Raw genomic sequence first — 25,262 nt, 5'->3', positions numbered from 1 at the left:
AATTAGACACCCTATTTGATGGAATGACGCGCAGAAGAACGATAATTTCATGCTTTGTGGGGGTTGGATGGGACGACAGGTGGAACATCTCGGAGATGGAGACACAATTTTTTAATATTATAAAAAATCTATACTTTATTCTATCTTTTTTTTTCTTGAGAACGATTAACAGGAGAAAGCTGCTGTTACTGATCGGCGATTTTTTTGATAGTAGTTATTTAAAGTTTGGTATCAAGCGTCAAACTTTCTTCTACGAGTGTTTTAAGAATTAATTAAAAGTTTTGTATTTTTATAAACTCCAGAATGTTGAAAATTCTTTGTGTTGAGATTTTTAATGAAGTTTACTTTCGTTAAAATTTGATATTCTTTTAAATTTTGTTTTGACCTATCTTTAGAGGTCAGTATTTTATAATTTTCAAGAAATTAATTATTTTTAGGGGAAAACGTTAAACACCTAATTAAAATGAGTTGGTTTTTTGCTATCACCCGTTTTGTTATCTTTTTTTAATTTCTTTTATGAAAATTAACTAGTTTTGACATTTTTGTTTAAGTATGCTAAAAAGTCGGGTCAGGTCAAGTCAGGTCAGGTCAATTTTTTTAGTTTTTTGAGGGAAAACGCTAAACACCTAATTTGACTAAGTTGGTTTTTGGCTTTTACACGTTTTATTATCTTTTTTTTTTCATGAAAATTAACCAGTTTTGTCATTTTTGTTTAAGTATGTTAAAAAATCGGGTCAGGTCTGGTCAGGTGAGGTCAATTTTTTTGTTTTTTGGGGGAAAACTTTAAACACCTAATTAGGTTAAGTTGGTTTTTTGTTTTTACACGTATTGTTATTTCTTTTTTAATTTTTTTTTGACATTTTTATTTGAGTATATTAAAAAATCGGGTTGTGACAAAGTTTCGTAAATTTTAAAAATCAAATACACTTTGAGTAAAATGTTGATCGTCAAGGAAAAGTCTAGGAAAAATAAAACACTATTATGAAAAAGCTATACTGTTAATTGTCTTATTTTTATATTCTTTAACTTTTTTAATTAACTTTCCTTATTAATAAACAATATTTTGATTTATTAGTTTTCAATAATTTTTATTCATTTTTAGCACTGTTTTTAAACTTATAAACTATGTTTTTTTTACAGAGTAAGGCTGCTAGAAGTATATTTTTTACTTTATCTCAAAAACTTTATTAGTAATTACACAGCGTTTACTGCTAAATACTTACGTAAAATTTATATTTTTGTATTGTAATTTTTCAAAAAAAAAGCAAAAAACATTGTTCTTTACAATAAGGCATAAACTTTTTTAATTATTTTTTTAATTTTTTATACTTATTAAAGATTAGGGAGTATACTATCAAAAACAGGAAACAAAAATGTCGATTGATATTTAAAAAAACTAAAAATGAAGTCATTACTCAAACAGCAATAACTTCGACCTATCTGAGGATTTTTTGAAATGTGACCTACAATATGAATATGAATTTTATGCGTTACTTTAAACTCACTCAGTATATTTACGTATATTTTATTACGTATATATTACGTATAGTATATTTTCTTTATGTGTGTAATTTTTTTCTGATTATTTTTTTCATTTATTTTATTATTTCAACTTATTATTTTTTATTATATTGAACACACGATGGTTAAATTGTTTTGAGACTTGACATTGACAAATGTCATGTTAATCGCGATTAAAATTTAATTGCAATAGAAATGTTCTATAAACCAGCTCTTAAAACCGGTTTATAGAAGCGTCATTAATTTAATTTGTAATTAAATGCGTGATTAACTGATCACGTGATCAAATTGAAGCAGTTTGGTTGGTCCCTTCGCGTTGTTAACTTTTAACAACGCAATTAACTTTAAATGAGCTTTATATACCGGCTCTTAATTTATTTAAAATCAAGCTTTTGGCGGTTTTATCTGAAAATATTGTATTATTCTTAGGTCAATGTTTTTGGCCATATCAGCATCTGAATTTTTTTTTAAATTGAAACAATGTACAATCTTTCTTATAGTTTATCTTTAGAAAGTCATCTAATGATTTTATAAGCATTTTTTTATTACTTTTGGAATTAGCCATTTTTTGTGTTCTTTTTTGTGAAAACTTAGTGACAGCTTAATTTTATTAAATTCTTTGTTTGTACGTAATTAGGAAGCGAAAATTCGTCGTTATTTTTTGAAACGTGCTTAATAATCAGGCTTTGCAATTCTCTATTATTTCTACTTCAAATAAGTCTGGGTATCGAGTTATTCCCCGGTATGTAGGTCGAAATTCCGTCCTGAATTCAGTGTTTATCCATCCAGTGCACTAATATTCCAATCCTTTCGACCCACAAAGCCCGTGATGATTGCCAGTACCGCAAACGTTTTCATTTCTTTCCCGGCATCCTCTCGATCGGTGATATCATCAAAGGCCCCGGAATATTTCACGCTCCGGACGTTCTTCCAAAGCGAACCCTCGGAATACACAATTCTTATTTAATACGCTATAAGTTTCTACCCGAGTTGCCACCACAAATACAAGTGTTTTCCCCTGAAATTAAAAACACGGGCCCCGTCTCTGGCGTCGGGTTCACAGCACCGTGCATTCATTTCGAAAACGAGATCAGGTCTTTGTTTCGTGAAAATCGCCAATTAATTGCAGCTCCGGGATCCGATCTTGTAAATACACTCGACGGAATTCCAATATAAAGGGACCGGCGCTCATAAAATACCTGCCTTGCCGACACACGTGCAATAAAAGAAAAGGAGAGTGTTTAACTCTATGGACGAGGTGAGCCCGACTCTGTAAACACACTGCTTTACAGAAAAACTGCGGAGAAAAGTCATTTGCGGCAAATATTCATATCCGATAGATCGGCTTAAAGTCCAAAAACTAAAAATATTTTTATTGTACACAGGCTGTTGTATAGAGGCTGGTGAGCCAAAGTTTTATTTTTTAAATAGAACACCCTATATATTTTTGCATAATTGGATTCTACGCAAAAAAATAATGTAACTTTATATAAACTTTTATGGGTCTATTTTTTTCGTTTCTGAATTATTTAACTTTTCTTTATAAAATTGACCAGTTTTTGCAAAATCACTGCTAAGTCGCCTATGAATATTTTCCGAAAAATTTGCAACAGAAAAATTTTAAAGACCTTGTAGTTTTAGCAATAGGCGACTTTTACTTGAAAAACATGCAGATAATGTACAGGGTGTGCCAAAACGCAAAAAGTTGAATAACTCATTTTTTTTCAAATGGAACACCATATATTTCTTTACACATATCGATTGCATTTTCCATACGCTTTCTAACGATATGCGGTTTGTCTAGCAAATTTGAACTATTTCTTAAAGTGTTCAATTTTTTTTTGTTTTTTTATTTATTTTATTATTAATTCTTGATGAACAAAATTAATTTATGTATTAAGTAATAACTAGATTACTAGTGTAATTAGGCACATTAGTACATATCAAAAAATTAATTACCATTTGACTTATCCGATTCTAGTATAACAAATTTTCTTGTAATACATTTTTTTTGAAAAATCTTGAAAAACATTTTAAATTTGCTATGCAAACTCGTACTGTTAGAAAGCTTATCAAAAATACGATCGATACATAAAAAAATACAGGGTGTTCCATTTGAAAAAAAATGAATTACTCAACATTTTGCGTTTTGACACACTCTGTATATTATCTGCGAGCTTTAACTAAAAGTCGTCTACTTTCTAAAACTATAAGGTATTCTGAATTTTTCTGTTGCAAATTTGCTTGAAAATATTCATAAGTGACTTTACAGTGATTTTTCAAAAATTGTTTTTTTTTTATAACAAAAAGTTGATTAATTTCGAAACGAAAAGAGATAGACCCATAATAGTTAGATAAAGTTACTTTTTTTGCGTAGAATCCAATTATACAAAAATATATAGGCAGGTGTTTCATTTAAAAAAATATTGTACACCCTGTACACAACACCCTGTGTACACTAAAATATAAAAATATTTTTAGTTTGTGGACTTTAAGTCGATCTATCGTGTAATAAAAGCAGCATAGAAATATTTCAATTACCAAAAAAGTTATAGAGCGATTACACAGCCCCTGAGTCACCCTGTACTGTCAAATTTGGTTTAAATCGAAAAATTCTCAATGGAGAATTTTCCTCGAATATAATTTCCCGAAGTTAAGAATTGTTGCGCGTTTGATTATTCAATAAGTTTCCGTTAAAACTGAGGCATGTTTTTATTGGAATTTGTTCGGAAGTTGGGGAAGAGCGGATTAGGTTTTTGCATTTTCAACAGGCGCGTATTGAATTTGCGCGATTTATTTCGAGAGAAAGTGTGGTTAAAAGGTTTTTACGAGCCCGAAATGTGAAATTATTAATTAGAGTTGTGGATGTACAAACAAGTTTTAACTAGCTGGAATTGGGGGAAAGTTAGGGGAATATGAAGTTTGGGTTTCAATGGTTGCAATTATAACAACGACTAATTCATTGTAGTTTATATTTACCTCGCTGAATTATATTCCTGATTAGTTTTATTACGTTTAATAAAAATTGCAACGTGTGTATACTGTTGCACAACTGTTTGTTAGTTCAGTATGTAGCATCGTATTAGTTGAAATTAAATTAGTCTATTATAACTACGAACATTTACCAGTTCATTAAGTTTTCATTTTGTGGAATTACGTATAGATAGCAAACTCGTTAAAACTGGAATTGGAGCAAATTTCGGTATTCCTCTACGAAACTTGAAGAGCCTTCAAAATTGCAGATACGAGTATATTACGTGGTGCTTCATCAATACTAGTTTTAAATCGAATCATCTTCATATTACAAAAATTGAAACAATTATAATTATTATATACGAAAAATAAACTAAATTAGATAACTAAAATTTAACATTTTAGAAATTGTAGTGATAATATCTTGTTATTTAAGTTAAGTCTTTAACTTGTCATTAGTTCAAACTAAAAAGAACTGCTTTTTCAATTAGAAAAAACTGAAGTTAGTTAAAACTAGTTTCAAGTTTTCTCGTTTTCATATTAAACCTTTCAACAACTGGTAAGAACGGGTTTTCCTTCATTTTACTAGTTTTTGATGATAAAATTAATAAATCAGGTTTAGACAAGCTACGGAGGACTATAACTTAGGAGACGAAAAGAGATACAAAATTGCAGGATTTTTTGAACCCAAAAAGATAGTACGGTAGAGTAAAAATTTACTAATTACTTGGAAAAATGCCAAAAAGTTGAGCGTTGCACTTTTAAAAGACTGAGAAAAACAGACTAAAGTTTTTATAAGAAACATGAGAAAAAAATTATTTATAATTTAAAATTTACGCTTCATCTCGTATTTTTTAAAACGCTGCGAATACAATTAAAGATACAAGAAAAATGTTAAGAGAAAGTTATAGAGAATTACATTTTCTTTAAATAAGTCCACGAGATCATGTCCTTATCATCAACGGTTTAGGCCTTAAAGGCGTTCAAAGACACTGAAGCAACGAATTTATTTCGTTTTACCTGTGGTCAAGTAACGGAAAGTTAATTTATACCTGACTGTAGGTATGGTGAAGTTTTTTATAGGAAATTCAGTCTTCTATAACAACGTTTTTTACACTTTTTTAGTATCTTTAACCGTATTTCCAGCGTTTTGATAAATATGCGGCGGTGCGCAAAGAATTATCGCTTACAGTTAGCAATTCGCAGCGTTTGCAAAAAATAATGATTCAAAAAATGTCTTTATTTAAATAAAATTATTTTCAACAAAAATACTTTTACCACATTTTTAGGTATTTAGTATTTAATGATGAAGCTGTTGGAGAAAGTTTAGACAAAGACTGTTTAGTTCAGTTACAAATGAAAAATAAAAAAATGATTATGTTTTATACACACTAGGTTATAAATAAAAATGATTTTTGAAAATTGGTTTAAACGGATTTTATTTAGCTCATTCGTTTTTATCTTAAACTATTACCAGAAAACTGATAAACTAGGTTTTTTTTATTTTATTTTTTACTTTGGTGTCTGTGACTAGTTATGTTACAGTTTTTACCAGATTTCAGTTAAAACTTGTTTTTTCTAAGACGTTTTAACTGTGAATTCAAGTTTTACCTAGCAAAAACTAGAACAATCTGACTCTCACAAGTTCACTAAAACTAGTTTTTCCTGGTTTTAACTAAAATCGTGTTTTTACGATAACAATTACAACTAGTAAAAGTAATATTTGTTCAGAATTTTACTAGATCACATCCTTTTTACTGAGAGCTAGAAATAACTAGTTTCTTCTATTTTTGGGAATGTTACATTTTAAATCTTTGAAGAATAATAATATTTATTAATTAAAGAAGTCTTACTCTTCTATAAACCAATTTTCTAATTCTATGTCTCAAATAAATAGGATAGGGCATTTTTCTTTGCTTTTTGTTTTGTATGTTTTCGTCCTTGTACGAGTGGTTAAATGGTTTAAAATTGTCAAACAGTGGTTTTAAACAATATTTGATTTTTTTAGTCGAAATAAACGGGAAAACTATTAAAATTTAATTAAACCACTAAATGTACAAAGTGTTTTTAAATGATTGTCATCTAGTCGTCTGTAAATTTTCCATGTTAAATCAGAATTGCTGCTTTATAAAATTAATGACAGGCATTTTGACACCGAATATTTACCATTCTCCATTTATTAAGTGTCCAATTCAGAAATAAGCTTTGACAATTTAGATAACAACTTAGGTGCATTTTTACGAAATTTTTAAAATCAATTAATTGACAATTTGTAAATTTTGTTCTTAATTTGTTTTATCTTCTTCTTTCTAAACCAATTTCAAAGTTAACTAAATGAGAATCATTTAAAAACACATAGTATATGTAAAAAAATATAAAAACTAAACTACTTACTAAGAAAAAAACGAACTGAAGGCACAGTTCTTGCAGTTTTTTTCGGTTATTTGATTTCCAGTATTAGAATCAATTTCTAGTTAAACTAAAAAATAACTTTTTATGTGAAATTATATCGCATTATCAACAGTTTTAGCAACAACTCTTTTACTCAATACAATTGTTGGCATTCAAAAATGGAAATTTTGGGTAAAAACTATTTTAAATCAGTTTATTTATGACTATATGACAGAATAGGATTTTTCTTGTATTTTTGATCGGGGAGGTAAAGTGCGCATAAATACCGTCGCGGTATCGTTGCGAAAAAAATTACTTTTAATAAGCCATGCCTCGGCGATACAATTTTAATTTATGGTGTCATTTTCTATGTTTATAGGTTGCGCTTTCGTGAAATACAGTTCGCATCAGGAAGCGCAGGCGGCCATTAATAGCTTACACGGGAGCCAAACTATGCCGGTAAGTTGCACTTTCTTCTCTTTATCATATCGATGGGGAAAAACCCAAGCAAGTCGTTCGTTGATTAACGAGTCGCTCGGTTAAAGCCCGGAATATGCATGATGATGGGTGTGTTCGCGAGACCACACTCGAAATTCGCTTTATTTACGAGAGGAGTGTGTACGGGCCCATCACAGCCAACAAATACATAACAGCATGCAATATTAATGAAGCACCGAAAGCAGTGGCTGCGTTCGCCGACAAACCGCCAACGGTTGTTATTCTATGGAAATGAGAGCGACCTGCAGGTTGCAAATGAGGCAATAGCGACGGGCATATGCCCCATTCGGAGGCGGACGCCGAACTATGCAGATTATGTGTACTCAGTCATTATGGCCACTTGAGCGTTCTGTTTGCTCGGAGTTTAGACGCAGGAGAGCTTTCTCGTGTTACGCGCAAAAATTGCTACAAAATCAGACAAAAAACTAAAAAAAACACAATTTTATTCGACAATTAAACTTATTTGAACGTACGATCCCGACCACTTTACCACTTTACGCAGGTATAACTAGAGACCGCATTTTAAGATCACACGCAATTTTAAGAGATTTTCTTAAAATTCAAACTAAATTTGTTTTGTTAACAATTTGACACCTTTTTTATTTTTGTCTAAAATCTTTAATTTTTAATTCTTTAATAATAAGATATTATTCCTCTTTTTCTTACTTAGTATTTAGTTAAAAATGTTATGATTTTAGTTAATTTATTTATACATCTAAATATTTTTGTTTCTCAGGCTCTAACATTTTAACGTTTTAGTTTTTCGTGATCTTACTATCTCATCTTTTTAATGTTTTTACATTTTGGTTTCATAGTTTTTTAATTAATACACTTTCAGTCACTTAGATCTACATAATTTTAATCTTACTGATTTTTAGGTTTTTTTTGTAGTCTTAGCTTTTCAGTCTCTTATTGTTTTGGTTCTTTTTCAGAATGTTATGCTTAAATTTATTAGTGTTTTTTCCAGTTCGACAGTTTATTCGGTTTCTCAGTTTTTCAGTCATTTAGTTTCTCAAAATTTTTTAGTTTTTTGTATTTTTCGTTCTTCAGCGCCAAAATCTTTTGTCATTGTTTGAACTTTTAATTTTCTATATTAAATAATTTTTTAATTTTAAACAATTTTTGTATCAACCTTGATTTTGGAACAAAAAATATAATAAATAAATAAAAATAATAATAAAAAAATAATTTACGTAGAAGTGACAAAATTGCAGTGTTCACCAATTGTTAATTTTAATTTTAAAAATTTATTTATTTTTATTATTATAATTGTAATTATTATTTTTTTAAACCGATATTGTAGATTTTAATTAGTTGTATGAAAGTCTTACTTTTCTAGGATTATGAGTTTTTGGATAATAAATTTATATAATGTGTTTTCGTCAAAAAAATTCCGTTCTGTGAAGAAGAGCGCCCTAAAACCAGCTTACTGGTGTTTCATTTGTCTCAGGAATGAGTAATTGACCAAGAATTGTCGTTTAATCATGAAAATTTGCTTTCTTCTAAAAAAAATAGGTTTTCTGATATACTTGGGTTCAAAAATCGTGGATAAAACTTGAAAATTGCGCCAGTTTTTCTACAAAAACTCAATTGTTTTCCAAAGTTTTCTCACAAAAATCATAATTTAAGATGAAGATTTTAATTAGTTGTGTGAAAGTCCTACTTTTCTCGGATTCTTAGTTTTTGTTCTTAGTCTAGTCCAAAAAAAAATTAAGGTATTTTAAAAACCAAGCAGAATCGACCCTTTTATTTACACCTAAGGCGTGATTTCGTTCTGTAGGAAAGGCCGGCCCTAAAACCAGTGCACTGGTGTTTCATTTATCCCAAAAATGAGTAACTGACTAATAAATATGGCCAATCTTGAAAATTCGCTGTCTTCTAAGAAAATTTCAAATTTTGTGTAACACTTGTGTTTAGCAAAAACTCAATTGTTCCGCAAAATTTCCTCACAGAACTCAAAAATGTACCAAATTCAGTCACAAATCAAAAATTTATATTTTAATCTCATAGTTTCTTAGTGTTTCAGTAATACACTTTAAAGTTTATTCTCAGCATTTCAGCATTTTAGTTTCTAAAAAATTATGTTTTTATTTTTACTGCTGTAGGAATTAATAAAAAATGTACAACTTTTTTTGAGACCGAAGTAAGTTTTTAACTTCCTAAAGATTCGGACTCAAGTTATAACCAATTAAAGCAGCTATTTACAATTTAGTAAAAAGCTGAGGCAACGAGAGTCGTGAATCAAAACCCCCTCCACTATCTCCCCTCCATCTGCATATTTGGGATGGGCGTGATAAAATTAAAACGTAATTCAAATTTTTGCGACAAACTCCATTAATAAATTTAAATAATGATGGTGGAGGCTATAACTAGGACGTGTCACGTGTACACGTAATCCTGTGGGAAATGTCCACTGCTGGGTATAATAGCAATGGCCTAACTCACCTCTTATAGAAATTTATCAATACGGGATCCAGCCTGATACCAAAATAATTAGTCACGCTTAACCTCACGCTTCCGGATATATGGGCAAGAGATGGGAGGATTATGCGTTTTGGTGGATGCGCCGGGACAATTTCAATAGGACTAATTCGGTGTTTTGTTAAAGCGGGCAAAATAATGAATTTTACTTGTATGATATTATAATTTAAACACGGCTGGATGCCTCTTGTTTGCGCATATTGATTGTAAACAGATTAATTAAGGGAGGAAAAACAATTTCCAATATTTTCACGTACACATTTCGTACACTGCATTGCATTAAAAAAATAAAGTTATTGAATTATTCTTTAGCAAAACTTTACAACTACTTAACAGTTTTTCTCATTTTAGTGATATTTATTTCTTGAGGTTTAAGTATGGCTCGTTGGGGGTGATTTATGACCGCACTTAGTGCACTAAAACGGCATTAGAACGATACGTTTACATTATCACGCTTGTTTTGTTACACAATAAAAATTTGCATAATTATTTACACAATTTCTCTCAAACATGAGATAATTTCATATATTTATTAGTTAGCTCTGTTTAATTGTAAAATGAAAGAAAATATTTTTATATTTCTTAAATATTCATCAATAAAAGTGTAGTATAAACGTTAAAAGCTCTGAAAAAAGTAGAAAATGTCGTTCTAGAAATCTGCATCGACAAGAGAAAATATTTCAGTAAATGAAAAACAGTAATGAAACAAGAAATAAAATAATTGCAGTTTTGGTGGATGCGCCGGGTTAAAAGTAACTATATAAATATTTTTAATCTGTTATTTTTCAATTTCAATGGAATTTTTACTTGATTTGATGTATTATTATTATTATTTAGAGTCAGTATTTATTGAAGCATTACTGCGAATAATATTTTTAAGCCGCTGCCGGAAAATTATCAGAAAACCAAATCTTTTGCATTGGTTATAATTTTTAACAAACAAAACAGTTGGGTAGTTGGGCAATTTTTTAGTTTGTGTGAACATTTCTTTTTCCTTCTGATGAGATTGTTTGAAATAATTTTTCCTGTGTTAAATTTTGGTGGATGCGCCGGGTTAGAGCGAGCCATTGTTGTTATTTATCGACCCATTGTTGGCTTAAATTGAAATTTCCGATCAATTAAAGCGTAATCTTCCATCGTGAAGAGGCCTGGAATAGCTGGTTCAATTAGCGTATCGCGTTAAGTTTGTTTATTTAAACCGACAACACAGGATCTTAAGCGAGTTGACTAATTAATTGCCTCGGGTCCTGTATCAAGCAAATAAATAAGAAAAAATTGCTCTCTTAATTAGCGACGTAATGAACGACCCGTGGCTCGTCCGTCTTTCACCATCACCTGTTCCTTGGAGTTGAACAAGGACGAGGGGATGTGCAGTGAGTCGAAATTATGACTGTTAAAAGCGTTTCATAACGGAGAGAGCGATTAACGCAAGCTTAAATAATGTCATATTATGCATGAATACACAATTATGAGACGTTTAGATGACATTAGTGAACTGTACCGTTTTATATGGATTAAAACAGAGCCATGATGCTCGGTACATCGTTTAAGAAATTATGAGCGCTCCCGTGTTTAATTATAATTTAATTAAATGTGCTAATATTTGCACGGGACCTTTGAATTTTATTAAAACATTCTTCAAAGTGAGCAAAAATTCACGAGACGAGACTCTTTATTTTGGCACATATTACATCCACAACTTGTATTTTACGACTTTTCTTACATCATCGGCCGACTCGAGGGGGTCGTAAAATCGGGCGGTTCATACCCGTCGTCTTTCAACCAAAAATATGCAACATTCATACGTTTGCAATGAATTTTACCGACAATTATGTTTTTTTCATACAACATTTTTAATTAAAACGTCGATTTACTTGCGTCAAATCAAGCTGTTCCAACCTTGCCATTTGCAATGTTGTGTTTATTTCAAAATGAAATAGGGTTGATTGACTTGAAAACGTTTTAATTTTGCCACAAAATTATAACTTTTTTTGTTAAGAACAAACTTTTACAGAATTTCCAGAAGTGACCATCTCTATACAGGGTGAGTCAATAGTGGGCTATTTCTGAGTTCTTATAAATATGCAACCAATAATACTGATTCCAGCTCATCAGACCCGTAATCGTTAAAAAAATTAAATTAGTGTCAAATTTGTCTTAACAGTTTTGCTAAAATTTTATTATGGATTATTATTTATTTAAAAGATAAAAAAACAGTGATGATTTAATTAATGTTTTTAAAAACCAAGTTCCAAGTGATAAGTGCAATTAGTATTTTTGGTTGCATCTTAGCACATGTCAGAAGTAACCTACTATTGACTAACTCTGTACAGGCTGATTCTTTTAGTACTTCCATTAGAAACTTTTTAACTTTTAATACAGCTAGAGCTTTAACATTTTGTATACAATCTAAATCGACCATTTTGAGTTCAACTAAATTATTTTCAAAATGGCTGATTTTCCGAAATTACGAAAAATTGGCGTCAACTTTGATATTTTAAATAATAACCACCTATTTTTATTGCATTTTTGAATTTGGTTCTTGAAACTAAGTAAAATGTACTTAAATTGTTAAAACTTGTCTGTCATAGTTTTTGACGTGTGTCAATTTTTTAATATTTTTTTTATATTACAGGTCGAAAACTTTTTACAAAAAGTGAATAATTCTTATTGCATTTGATAGCCAAAAGTTTGAAGGGTATTCTCAAGTTTTTGGGACTGTCAACTGTCAAATTGCAAGGCTACTATGATTTTTTGAAAATGATGATTTATAAAACAATTTTTTTCAAATGGAATGACCTTGTATTGCGACAAAAAATTAGAATGAATGACTAAAAAAACTTGTTGAGAAACGTATATTTAGTGCTGAAAAGAAATTGCAAGAAATTTCTATCGGAAATTTTTTGTCTGACACCTGACATAAATGTCTAGAGAGAAATCTCAGATGTAAACGAAACATTAGAAGATAAAAAAAAATTTAATGTAGGCCTTAAAAAAATCATCCTGTATATATAAATACGACGTAATACATTATTAAAACCAGTTGATGTGTTTCAATAGCGGGTTATTACTTGTAACAAATTATTAGTTTTTTATTAAAACGTTAATGAAGACGTATTTCCAGAAATAAGTCAGTCTGAGGTAGATCTGGGCTCATTTATTCTCAGATAAATTTAATAATAATTAATCCATTTTAATATTTAATTGGTCCCTCCTTTGATTTATTTAGCATCCGGTTACGTAACAACTTCGCAAACAACTTTTTGTAGTTCTGCTTTTCTTTCCCTATTAACTTAATTATTTCCAGATGGCTCATTATCATTAATGATTCAATTTTACTAAGTTTTTGTCAGCTTTAAAGTCGCTGATAACTGTTAAGTAGCTCGTAATGAGATTACATTTTCCATCCTAACAACCTTTATTTCCTAATCTAAGCTTAAAGCTCGAAAAAATAAAAAAGTTTTGTTTTTGTAGCAATAAACAGAAATTGCGTTCTTTTCTTTTTTTGATCATGCACGATTAAAAAAATATTTTTTTGTTGGTAACTCTTTAATCCTTCTTTTTAATACCTAAATTCTATTTTAAAACACGTGTTTTTGAAGTTCTCGGGTATCTAGCTATGCACTCGCATGCGCTCGTTGCATAACACAGCCCTCGAGCTTTAAGCTCGTGTTTTCGCACTCGTATTATTAATAACTGTAACAGCTTGGAATGAAATCAGAATTTTTTGCAATAAATCTTGGCGTCTGTTCGAAAGTTATAATTTAGGTTGCGAATATAAATCGTATTATTCGGCTCCTAACTTCATAATTGTATTTATTATCCACACACACAGGAGTTTGTCAAGATAAGGCAAACTTTCCCTCGTGTTACTTTATCAAGCCGTCACGGTAAGAATACCAAGTCTGGGCTTTCCCATCCAGATTGTTTCGATTTTTTCGGGAATTAATGAGGGAATTATCCGACGACATGGCACGTATCGATCACATCTTCCTACCACAGGTGTTCAATCCGATAACGCCCCTAATCCTCCAGCCCGGTGGTTATTATGTCTTGTATCATCAGCCAGGCCATTAAATCAAAATTGAGCCCCGTGTCAACCATTATCGTCGATGATATAACAGGCCGATGCGATCGCTCAAGCTCGCTTTTTCACTTGTAATAAGATATATAGTGCTGAAAATACACACCGAACGCCATCGTTAGATGTTATGGTTCCAGATAACAGTAATAAGTGTCTAATGTCGGGATGTTTCCAAAATGACACCAATTTATTCCATCACGAAGGTACGTTACCTTAAATTATGACGAAAGGGAGGGTAATAAGAGGGTAATAATTTGACATCGGAAGGAAACAGCTCATCATATTCCTTATTATTTTGGCTTCCTTTTTCCTTCGTTTCCTTCGTTAGGACGACGAAATGCTTTTTATGTCAATCAGGTTAAAGTTTGCGTCTTTTTTCGGTTTACAATTTGACAAGTGTTTAGCGAGGTGTTTGGACGAGCTTTGTGTTATTTCAGCCACTTAAATCAACCTCATTTTCGAGTTCACGGAGTTTAAGCTAACAAGGGATGCACCAGACGGAGTTCTATGCTAATGCACTTTCAAACAAATGTTTATAGTAATTTCACAAAAATAAAATTTCAAAAATTAAAACAATAATCTGTTTTTTCCTACTTTGATCAGTTGAATGCGACTGCCTTTACATTTTTCGATCCTTCAGTTGCAGATTCGTAATTTACGTTCCTTTTTGTAGGAAAACTTAAATAATTCGACAATTTTTCGTTGGTTAATTTTAACTTGAAAAGCATGAGCTGCTGGTTTAAGACCTAACAAAGCAATTTTAAACAGTTTTTCTGTTGACATTTTCTTACTGAGTTTCCTAAGTATCTAAAACACTAGTAACAGATTCAAGATCAAGAATCCAATTGGTATCCTAAAACTATTTAAAAACAATCTTATTAAAAAAAATAATCTTTTATTTCAAATTCTGAATTTTTGGACAATTCTCCGTTAATTCAATTCCAACTTAATCAATCTTTTAATTGAAACTTTAAAGTTTCAGGAACTTTTTTTATATGGTAAATTCCTCGTTAAATTTTCTTTAATATTTTCAAAAAAGTTGAATTAAGTAACGTCAGAATCTGGACCATTAAATAATTCATGAATGTCTTTAAGGGTTTCTAACTTCTAGCTTGTTGTTTCATCTAGAAATGTAATTTTTTATTATCAATTTCTTATTAAATTTTCTTCAATATTTCAGACACTATAAACTATTGAAGAAATTAACATACATTGGTTAAGCGTAATTTAAACGTCATCGCGTTTCTGTTTTTGATCGTAATTTTTTTAATGATATCTCTGTCTACTGAAAACTTTCCACTGAATTTTCGACAATATTTGGAAAACTAAAACTTGTAGAGAAAATTCAATAACTGATTCAAAATCGGAATGAATAGTAGATTTTTCTTTAATTTCTCAAAACTCGAAATTCAAAGACAATTCAAAAAGAAAAGTAGTTTTTGAATTTCTGGATAATTCTTTATAATTTCAACTTTAACATGATTAGTTTGAACTCTAAACCTCCTGAAAAATAATTAAGTTATTAATTTTCCAATAAATTTCCGTTGATTTAAAAAAAAACAAAAGGTAGAAAAAAGTCAATACAGAATTAGAAACTTTACACAATTTTTTGCATATTTAGCCTACTTCATGATGATCCAGTTTCTAGTTTGTCTTTAGAGCTTCAGTTTCATATTTCAAGAACAAAAAACCATCGGAAAAAATCTAAGAAGAGAGATTCTAAATTCTTGTTGGAATTCAAAGCTTTAAAAAAATATCTAATTTTTAAGTTACCAATTTTTCACTGTATTTTTATAATTACCTAAAACATTACAAGTCGTATAGAAGATCTAAAAAAAGATTCTGAATCTTAGAACAATTTTTTACCTTGTAGATCTAATTTCAATATGATAATAACCTAATTTAGATCTTAAAACATTTTAACAGCAATCGAATTTATGAGATAATATAATAGATATCCTGTTAAATTTTCGACAATCTCTCAAAAGCCTTTAAAAAAATGGAAATAGTCCAACTTCAACAAATGACCAATTTCCTAAAGTGAACTCTACAGCTTGACAAAGAATCTAATTTTAAGTTACTAATAATTGATCCAATATTTCAAGAACTACAAATCTATGATTTTCAATTTTTGATAATTTTCGTAGGACAGATTCTGAACACTTAAATAGTTTTCCAAATTGAAGATTTAATTACACTATTTTTAAATATCTAGATTGGCTCCTAATGCTTTCTAAAAGCAATCACAATATCACAGCAGGTTGCTAGTAATTGCTAAGTAATTTTTTTATTTTAACAATAACTACAAGACAGACGAAATAATAATAATAATAATAATAATAATAAAATAATAACAATATTAATAATAATAATAATAATAATAGTCCTTTATTAACGAAAAAATAAAATAAATAAATAAATAAATATACAAACTCTTGATTATCAATTTTTGATAATTTTTCGTAAAACAGATTCTAAACACTTAAATCATTTTTTAAAGTGTAGATTTAATTACACTATTTTTATATATCTAGTTTGACTCCTAACGCTTTCTAAAAACAATCACCATATCACTGCAGGTTGCTAGTAATTGCTCAGTAATTTTTTTCGAAATAATAATAATAATAATAATACGCCTTTATTAAAGAAAAAATAAAATATAAAAAATAAATAATAACCTCCAAAAAAAGAAATATAAAAATATATAAAAAAATATCAAACAATAAGAAAAATAAAACAAGTAATATAAACAGCTTCAGAAAGATACAATCTAAGAAGAGATTCTGTTGGTAGAATAGATATCATCAATCTCTCGTTTCCCTAAGCCCTTATATTTTATTCGGTATTGCAATTTTTTGTTATTAAAGTTGTAGACTATAAACTGAATCCGGTAGTCAATTAAGGTCAAATTATCGTATCGGGGTAATAATATCGTGCTTAAACCCCGTGTAGGTGCTCCACTTAATGAAGTAATAGCGTCTTTATGAAGTGCCATTAAAACTTGTAACGAAGTCGAGTGGCGTCTTCCCGGCCAGGTAAATCCGTTTCGGTGCTTCTGAGGCACTTTCCGGGCAGGTGCTCCATATAAATCCGTTAATAGGAGGCTTTCCTCGTTAGTCGGTTTTGTTTATCAGTCGATCTGGTTTTATGTGTAAAGTCAATTCGAACATACAACAGTGCCATTAATAATCCAGCAAGCTGTTTGTCGAAGCGTTTAATGGAAACGTTCGATTGTCGTCGAAGAGGTGAGTGCCGAGTCGAGGATTAAAGGTAAAATGTTTACACGGCGACGAGGACCGTAGCGAAAATTTAATTATAACGTAGGCGTCGGAGTGCTCGCTGCGAAATTGAATGCGGTTGTGGAATTGCTATGCAAGTGTTCTTCGGAAGGATCGCACTAGGTAGTAATTGCTTCATTAGGTTTTACCACAACGACGTCACGTGAAACGTGTGCATTAGACTCGAGTGTGGGGGCTGCCAGCGGCAGATGGCCGCAGGACAAAGCACACCAAGAACAAGCGTCAAAGAAGTGCTCGCCAAAAAGATGGCTTTCTGATAACATATTTTCAAACAAGTTTTCACGTTTCGTCTCCTTTGTGATATTGGCGATAAAAACGAAAACAACCATACGAGACTATTTTGCTCATTCTTATTCAAACATTAAAGTTATATGTCTGACTGAACACTGGGTCAAAACCATTAATTTGATTATATTATATGTATTTATCGCACCCCTGATTTTAATTTTTTCGACAACTTTAAAAATATTCAATTACAAAAAAAACAAATAATTATTTACCGGTGACTTTATTGTACAATTAACAACAAGAACAAGAATAAGACATTAATTCTCTAGTAGTTTTAAACGTGTTTAATATATTTGTCTTCTCGAACATGTTTATGAAAAACTCATACACTGGTAAAAGGAAATTTTTTAGACAATATATTTAGTAATTTTATCATAGTCCTGCAAGAGTGGTGTTAAATGTTAACTTTTCAGAGACTTTTGATGTAGAATCAGCCGTTTTCAATCTTTAATTAAAAAAATTTTACGTTTGATTTGCAAACTAAGCAGGGAAACATGATCTAGTATAATAATGGCTGAAACTGGCAAGGAAAATTTAATACTAATTTTGTTGATCTTTTTTAATATCAATATTATGGATGTAGTCTACTGAAAAGTACAAAAAAATCTAATGTTTAACAAAAGAACTGGCTATTTTTTACGTAAAACTTAGACACTTATAGTAAAAATTTTATTTAGAATAAAATATTTGTTCCAAGAAGGCCATGTTAAGGCCATAAAATCTTCATCCAATAAACAATATTATTTTTTACATACAGGATGATTCAAAAGAATCGTACAATCTCTCGGGTGCTGATCAAGGACATCAAACTGAATTTAAAATTCCTATGACCAAAAATTGTTTATGCCTTTTTTTACCAGATATAGGTCATCAAAGTAAAACCTTTAAATTATTTTTTTATGCTTCAGATCATATTTTTTTGTCTTAATTAGCGGAAACAAAACAGTTAGAAAACTTGTATAGTCGACAATAAATTAAATTCGACATCCTAAAAAACAAAAGAGTGACAATTGAAGCCTGTATGTTTATATATTTACATTTAAATTTTATACAAATATATTGTTTCAGTTGTACTGTTTTAATTGTCGATGTTTTGTAACTGTTCTTTAGCATGTGTTTGATGATGTATGTGTTATAATAGACAAACGTTGCGTAACAATTGAGGTTTTACTGCAGTTACGTTTAATTTCACAAGACCAAAATATTAACGTTATTTCCGCTAGTATACTGATATTTTTGCAATAAGAATTTGTCCTCATATTTATTATTTAATTTTAATTAAATATTTATAATTAATTTGTAACATGTGACCTTATTAAGCACACTGTACTAGATAAGACCATATGTAAAAGAATACAAAAAACACAGAAATTTTGCAAAATATTAAAAGCGGAGTACCTCAAGCATCAGTTTTGGGTCCTCTTCTTTTTCTTATTTACCTACGTAAACGGCCTACCTTCAAAATTTATGCATAATAACATTAACACATTTTTGTGACGTATATATTAATCAAATTGATGGTAAAGTTAAAAATACAAAATTTCATGGACTGTAATAGTTGACAAAAATTTAACCTGGCATTAACAAATTATGCACTTAATTTCACAAGACTAAAATATTAACGTTATTTCCGTTACTTCCGTTGATACTTTAATATTCTTGCAATAAGACGTTGTCTTCATATTTATTATGTAGGCACGTTAAATATTAATTAAATGTTTATAACTAATTTGTAACATGTGACCTTATTTAGCACACTGTACCAGATAAGACCATATGCAAAAGAATACAAAAAAACGGAAAATTTAGAAAATATTAAAAGCGGAATACCTCAAGCATCAGTTTTGGGTTCTCTTCTTTTTCTTATTTACCTTCGTAAACGGCCTACCTTCAAAATTTATGCATAATAACATTAACACATTTCTGTGACGTATATATTAATCAAATTGATGGTAAAGTTAAAAATACAAAATTTCATGGACTGTAATAGTTGACAAAAATTTAACCTGGCATCAACAAATTATGCACTTAATTTCACAATACTAAAATATTAACGTTATTTCCGTTAGTCTACTGATACTTTAATATTCTTGCAATAAGACGTTGTCTTCATATTTATTATGTAGGCACGTTAAATATTAATTAAATGTTTATAACTAATTTGTAACATGTGACCTTATTTAGCACACTGTACCAGATAAGACCATATGCAAAAGAATACAAAAAAACGGAAAATTTGGAAAATATTAAAAGCGGAATACTTCAAGCATCAATTTTCGGTCCTCTTCTTTTTCTTATTTATCTAAGTAAACTGCCTACTTTCAATATTTATACATAATTGCATTAGCACAATTCTGTGACGTATATATTAATCAAATTGACGGTAAAGTTAAAATAACTCAAAATTTCTTGAACTATAATAGTTGACAACAATATAACCTGACATGAACAAATTATGCACTTGTTGTAAGAATGCTAATAACATTTCAATATTGCTTGTACAGTTACGATCAAAAAGAATAACCCGTATCTATAAAATTAAAATCTTCTAGGCCATAAATGTCAAGTTTATAAATTGTCCAGCTAGTTTATAAGCTAGCCAAACATACACATCGAAAACATTGTGGCTACGGTTTGAGGGGTGTCATTCTTTTTGATCGTGACTGTACGTTTTATTGTTACATTGACGTGTCTGTATATTTATTGTAACTTTTTTCGCCAAATAAATTATTATTTTGTTCTGCTTTTTTTGTCGATTGATTTAATTACCCTCACAAATTTTCAATCAAACGCACCCCTGTCAAAAGTGAGCTCGTCCCCGTACTGCAGAGTGCGCCCCCGGCTCCGATTTTCCTCGTGAAGGGTTTAGAAGCCGTTGCCAAGTAGATACGTTCTCCCCAGCATCAAACTTCTTCGATAATATTTAGAGAGAAAACAAGCTAATTTGTTGAGTTGCGCACTTAATCCTAAAGCACTCGTGACTCTGTCGAGAATACTTAGCAGGATCATCACTTAACATGATCGGCCATCCCAGAAGGAGAAGGTTCTGTGGTCGCGTCGCATAAGCCATTTATAAACTCCAACTCGGGCTTTTAGTTCTAGTTAGCTGTTCCCTTGTTTCTGTTAACTGACATAATTTTCCTCTTAAATGCATTAAGTGAGGAAAGCGAAGGAATGAGAAAGTAGATGTTCGTGCTCGAGGACAACTCATATTTAATTGACAGCAAGCTTCGCACGGGTTTGTTTATCACTCGTTATCAGAAAGTGACAACGAAATTCGAGCCGTGGGCTAATTATCGAAAAAACAAACCGATCCGGTTACCGGAAATTATTTATTTTACTCTGTTTTTGTTTTTGTTGCATCATGTTTCCCTAAATTTGGAGCTAATCATTTTCCAAAACGTTTGATTTTTTAAAAAACACACTCGCGCCCGTAGGGCCACAGTGCAAGTCTTGTTTATTTTCACGGAAAATTAGTTACGTGGCTGTGATATTTATTATTCACAAGTCAAACTTTCCCAAAGGGTGGAACACAGTGACAAGATGCTATCGGTGTAATTTTCTTTGATACTTTCTAATTAATTTCTTGCTAGAGCTATTAAGTACACAACAATTTATTATTTAGCTCAGTTAACATTGTATTTATTTTGCATCACAACGATATGCAGCGCCAAATTGAAACAAAGTTAACATCAAAGACTCGAGTAATTACATATTCTATGAGAACAAGGTGAAAAACTCGCTCATTTTTCGAACGAAATTAATTAAAATTATATAACCTGTTCAAAACGAACTTCAGCGTTTCCTCGAAATGTAATTTGAGATCGGGTTGCAATAATTTTAACTAAGAAAATTATATGGATGCCACCATTATTATCTACAATTTAGCAAACAAAATTATTTTTAAATTTGAGTTAAATATTTTCAGAACTTTTAACATTTTTTGTTAAAAAGATAAATTCGTCTAATAACGAGCCAATGTGAAAATATTTTGGAAAAGACAAAAAATTCGTTAAAACTCTAAAGAATGATTGTCCAGTCACTTTTTTTTTAAGAGAAGGTCGTTTTGAAAAGCTTCGTTTTCACCAAAATCCGGAAAATTTTACGACGATTTGCCAAAAAATTATTTATCTATTCAGATGCGAATGTTTTATCTTTAAACTATTTTCTCTGTTTCAACTTTTATACATGTTACTCAATTATAAATTGCTACGAAAAATTTTTAGCCTCAATTAATGAAAATTTAGGTCGTCGAGTAGGCACACAGACGTAGATCTAACGTTTTTTTAACGTTATCACAACATTATATGTTGAAACGTTCTTATTTGGTTGTATTTTTACGTTTTTTTAACGTTTATGTTTCGTAATTTAAAAACAATCTGTATTTTTTTACCAATTTTTAACGTCTGAAGTACGTCTGAACTTTTTGCAACGTTTCGATTTTTTGTTAAATCTTCATCAGGCTGTAACATTAATACGTGTTACTTGAAGTAGACATGGCAAAAACACTTTCTTGTTTATAGAAACAAGATCAAAAATATTTTAAACTAAAAAAACGAGCAGGCAAATGAGATGCATTTTGGTGGATGCGCCGGGTCAGCTATTCTAACAAATACTTTTGACATTTATATTTTTTAAGGCTTTAGTCAAATTGACTTTAGGACTTAATAATCGTTTTCTGAAGTGAAGAAAATGTATGAAAGTTATCAAATTACCGAAGTAAGACGTTTCGGTCAGACAAAATAATTTTAAACTAAAAAAAACGAGCAGGCAAACTAGATGCATTTTGATGGATGCGCCGGGTCAGCTATTCTAACAAATACTTTTGACATTTATATTTTTTAAGGCTTTAGTCAAATTGACTTTAGGACTTAATAATCGTTTTCTGAAGTGAAGAAAATGTATGAAAGTTATTAAATTACCGAAGTAAGACGTTTCGGTCAGACAAAATAATTTTAAACTAAAAAAAAACGAGCAGGCAAACTAGATGCATTTTGGTGGATGCGCCGGGTCAGCTATTCTAACAAATACTTTTGACATTTATATTTTTTAAGGCTTTAGTCAAATTGACTTTAGGACTTAATAATCGTTTTCTGAAGTGAAGAAAATGTATGAAAGTTATCAAATTACCGAAGTAAGACGTTTCGGTCAGACAAAATAATTTTAAACTAAAAAAAAACGAGCAGGCAAACTAGATGCATTTTGGTGGATGCGCCGGGTCAGCTATTCTAACAAATACTTTTGACATTTATATTTTTTTAAGGCTTTAGTCAAATTGACTTTAGGACTTAATAATCGTTTTCTGAAGTGAAGAAAATGTATGAAAGTTACCAAATTACCGAAGTAAGACGTTTCGGTCAGACAAAATAATTTTAAACTAAAAAAAACGAGCAGGCAAACTAGATGCATTTTGGTGGATGCGCCGGGTCAACTATTCTAACAAATACTTTTAACATTTATATTTTTTAAGGCTTTAGTCAAATTGACTTTAGGACTTAATAATCGTTTTCTGAAGTGAAGAAAATGTATGAAAGTTATCAAATTACCGAAGTAAGACGTTTCGGTCAGACAAAATAATTTTAAACTAAAAAAAACGAGCAGGCAAACTAGATGCATTTTGGTGGATGCGCCGAGTCAGCTATTCTAACAAATACTTTTGACATTTATATTTTTTAAGGCTTTAGTCAAATTGACTTTAGGACTTAATAATTGTTTTCTGAAGTGAAGAAAATGTATGAAAGTTATCAAATTACCGAAGTAAGACGTTTCGGTCAGACAAAATAATTTTAAACTAAAAAAAACGAGCAGGCAAACTAGATGCATTTTGGTGGATGCGCCGGGTCAGCTATTCTAACAAATACTTTTAACATTTATATTTTTTAAGGCTTTAGTCAAATTGACTTTAGGACTTAATAATCGTTTTCTGAAGTGAAGAAAATGTATGAAAGTTATTAAATTACCGAAGTAAGACGTTTCGGTCAGACAAAATAATTTTAAACTAAAAAAAACGAGCAGGCAAACTAGATGCATTTTGGTGGATGCGCCGGGTCAGCTATTCTAACAAATACTTTTGACATTTATATTTTTTAAGGCTTTAGTCAAATTGACTTTAGGACTTAATAATCGTTTTCTGAAGTGAAGAAAATGTATGAAAGTTATCAAATTACCGAAGTAAGACGTTTCGGTCAGACAAAATAATTTTAAACTAAAAAAACGAGCAGGCAAACTAGATGCATTTTGGTGGATGCGCCGGGTCAGCTATTTTAACAAATACTTTTAACATTTATATTTTTTAAGGCTTTAGTCAAATTGACTTTAGGACTTCATAATCGTTTTCTGATGTGAAGAAAATGTATGAAAGTTATTAAATTACCGAAGTAAGACGTTTCGGTCAGACAAAATAATTTTAAACTAAAAAAAACGACCAGGCAAACGAGATGCATTTTGGTGGATGCGCCGGGTCAGCTAATCTAACAAATACTTTTAACATTTATATTTTTTAAGGCTTTAGTCAAATTGACTTTAGGACTTAATAATCGTTTTCTGAAGTGAAGAAAATTTATGAAAGTTATCAAATTACCGAAGTAAGACGTTTCGGTCAGACAAAATAATTTTAAACTAAAAAAAACGAGCAGGCAAACGAGATGCATTTTGGTGGATGCGCCGGGTTAGCCATTCCAACAATTCGTTTTGAGGTTTCTATTTCTTCAAGGCTTTAGTCAAATTGACTTTAGGACTTATAAACTGTTTTCTGATGTGAAGAAAATGAATGAACGTTATCAAATTACATAAGAAGACGTTTCGGTCAGATGGGGCCATCTTCGGGCCTTGAACCCTTTGCAGTGTATTTTAATCAAGTTCTTGTCATCTCCGTCTCGTCTCCGCTCGAACGGTTCAGATAATAAGTTGTTCCGACTAGTCTTTGCTTTATTAATGTATAGAGGAGACATATTTACAGTATCGAAGCATTCGAGTAATTATGGGACGTATGTAATTGGAATCGTTGGAGTGTAAAACCGGTGCAGGTTCTCTCTGTTTACACGCAAGGGACGGAGAGGAAGTGACGCCAAAACTAAAGCCTATCGACGCGTACCCGCTCCACCGCTCATTATTGAAGGATTACAGTTCATTAGTTGACCGGATCAACCTGCCCCCAGCTGATACACACCCCCGGATTCCCTTGTTTGTTTCCTTCCAACTTGCAAAAGACAAAACTGTAGCAAAATGCGACTCTCCTCCCGTTTTATTTTATTTGTTATTTGAAAGAACTGAAAAGCCGTTAAATAAATTAACAAGCAGTACGCCATTCGCTCCAACTCTCCCGCGGAAATCCAATTAGGAATTTGCAGTTCCCACAGCTACGAACTAGTTTCAATAGTGGTGGCGCCGAAATGAAACTTGTATTTGGCAAATCTACAGCCAGTTCCGTCTAAACACCACATTAAAAGTGTTGAAAATCTCAATAAAAATATTTATTTGAAATCCGTTGAGTTTTGCTCCAAGATGACAGCACTTCCGGTTATACCGGAAGTCGCTATAAACTTTCTTATTCTAAATAGAAAGCTATGTTTCACTGCGTTTTTGGATTAGTTGAGTTATTTTAAGGCTGTTTTTATCAGCTTTCCCTATACCTAAGTTTAACCGTTTTTGAGATAATTAAAATTTTTTGAAAATTTTTGAAGTTGCACCTGTCACTTAAAAAATCATAACTCTCTTAGTTTTAGAGA

At 30.7% G+C, this 25,262-nt stretch overlaps 1 protein-coding gene across 17 annotated transcripts in view; it reads left to right on the top strand.

Moving 5' to 3' along the window:
• The window catches only part of bru3 (bruno 3), a 456,798-nt gene that overhangs the window by 407,113 nt on the left and 24,423 nt on the right, over nt 1–25,262 (top strand). For all 17 annotated transcript variants that reach the window (XM_015984037.2, XM_064357773.1, XM_015984039.2 and 14 more), the window contains one exon: nt 7,265–7,344. In XM_015984037.2, the coding sequence (XP_015839523.1) occupies nt 7,265–7,344 (80 nt within the window). The remainder of the gene's footprint in view (nt 1–7,264; nt 7,345–25,262) is intronic.

This window comes from Tribolium castaneum, chromosome 7, assembly GCF_031307605.1.
Source record: "Tribolium castaneum strain GA2 chromosome 7, icTriCast1.1, whole genome shotgun sequence".
Classification (NCBI taxonomy): Eukaryota; Metazoa; Arthropoda; class Insecta; order Coleoptera; family Tenebrionidae; genus Tribolium; species Tribolium castaneum.
The sequence above is the reverse complement of the archived record's forward strand: the minus strand, read 5'-3'. Positions and strand labels throughout refer to the sequence as shown.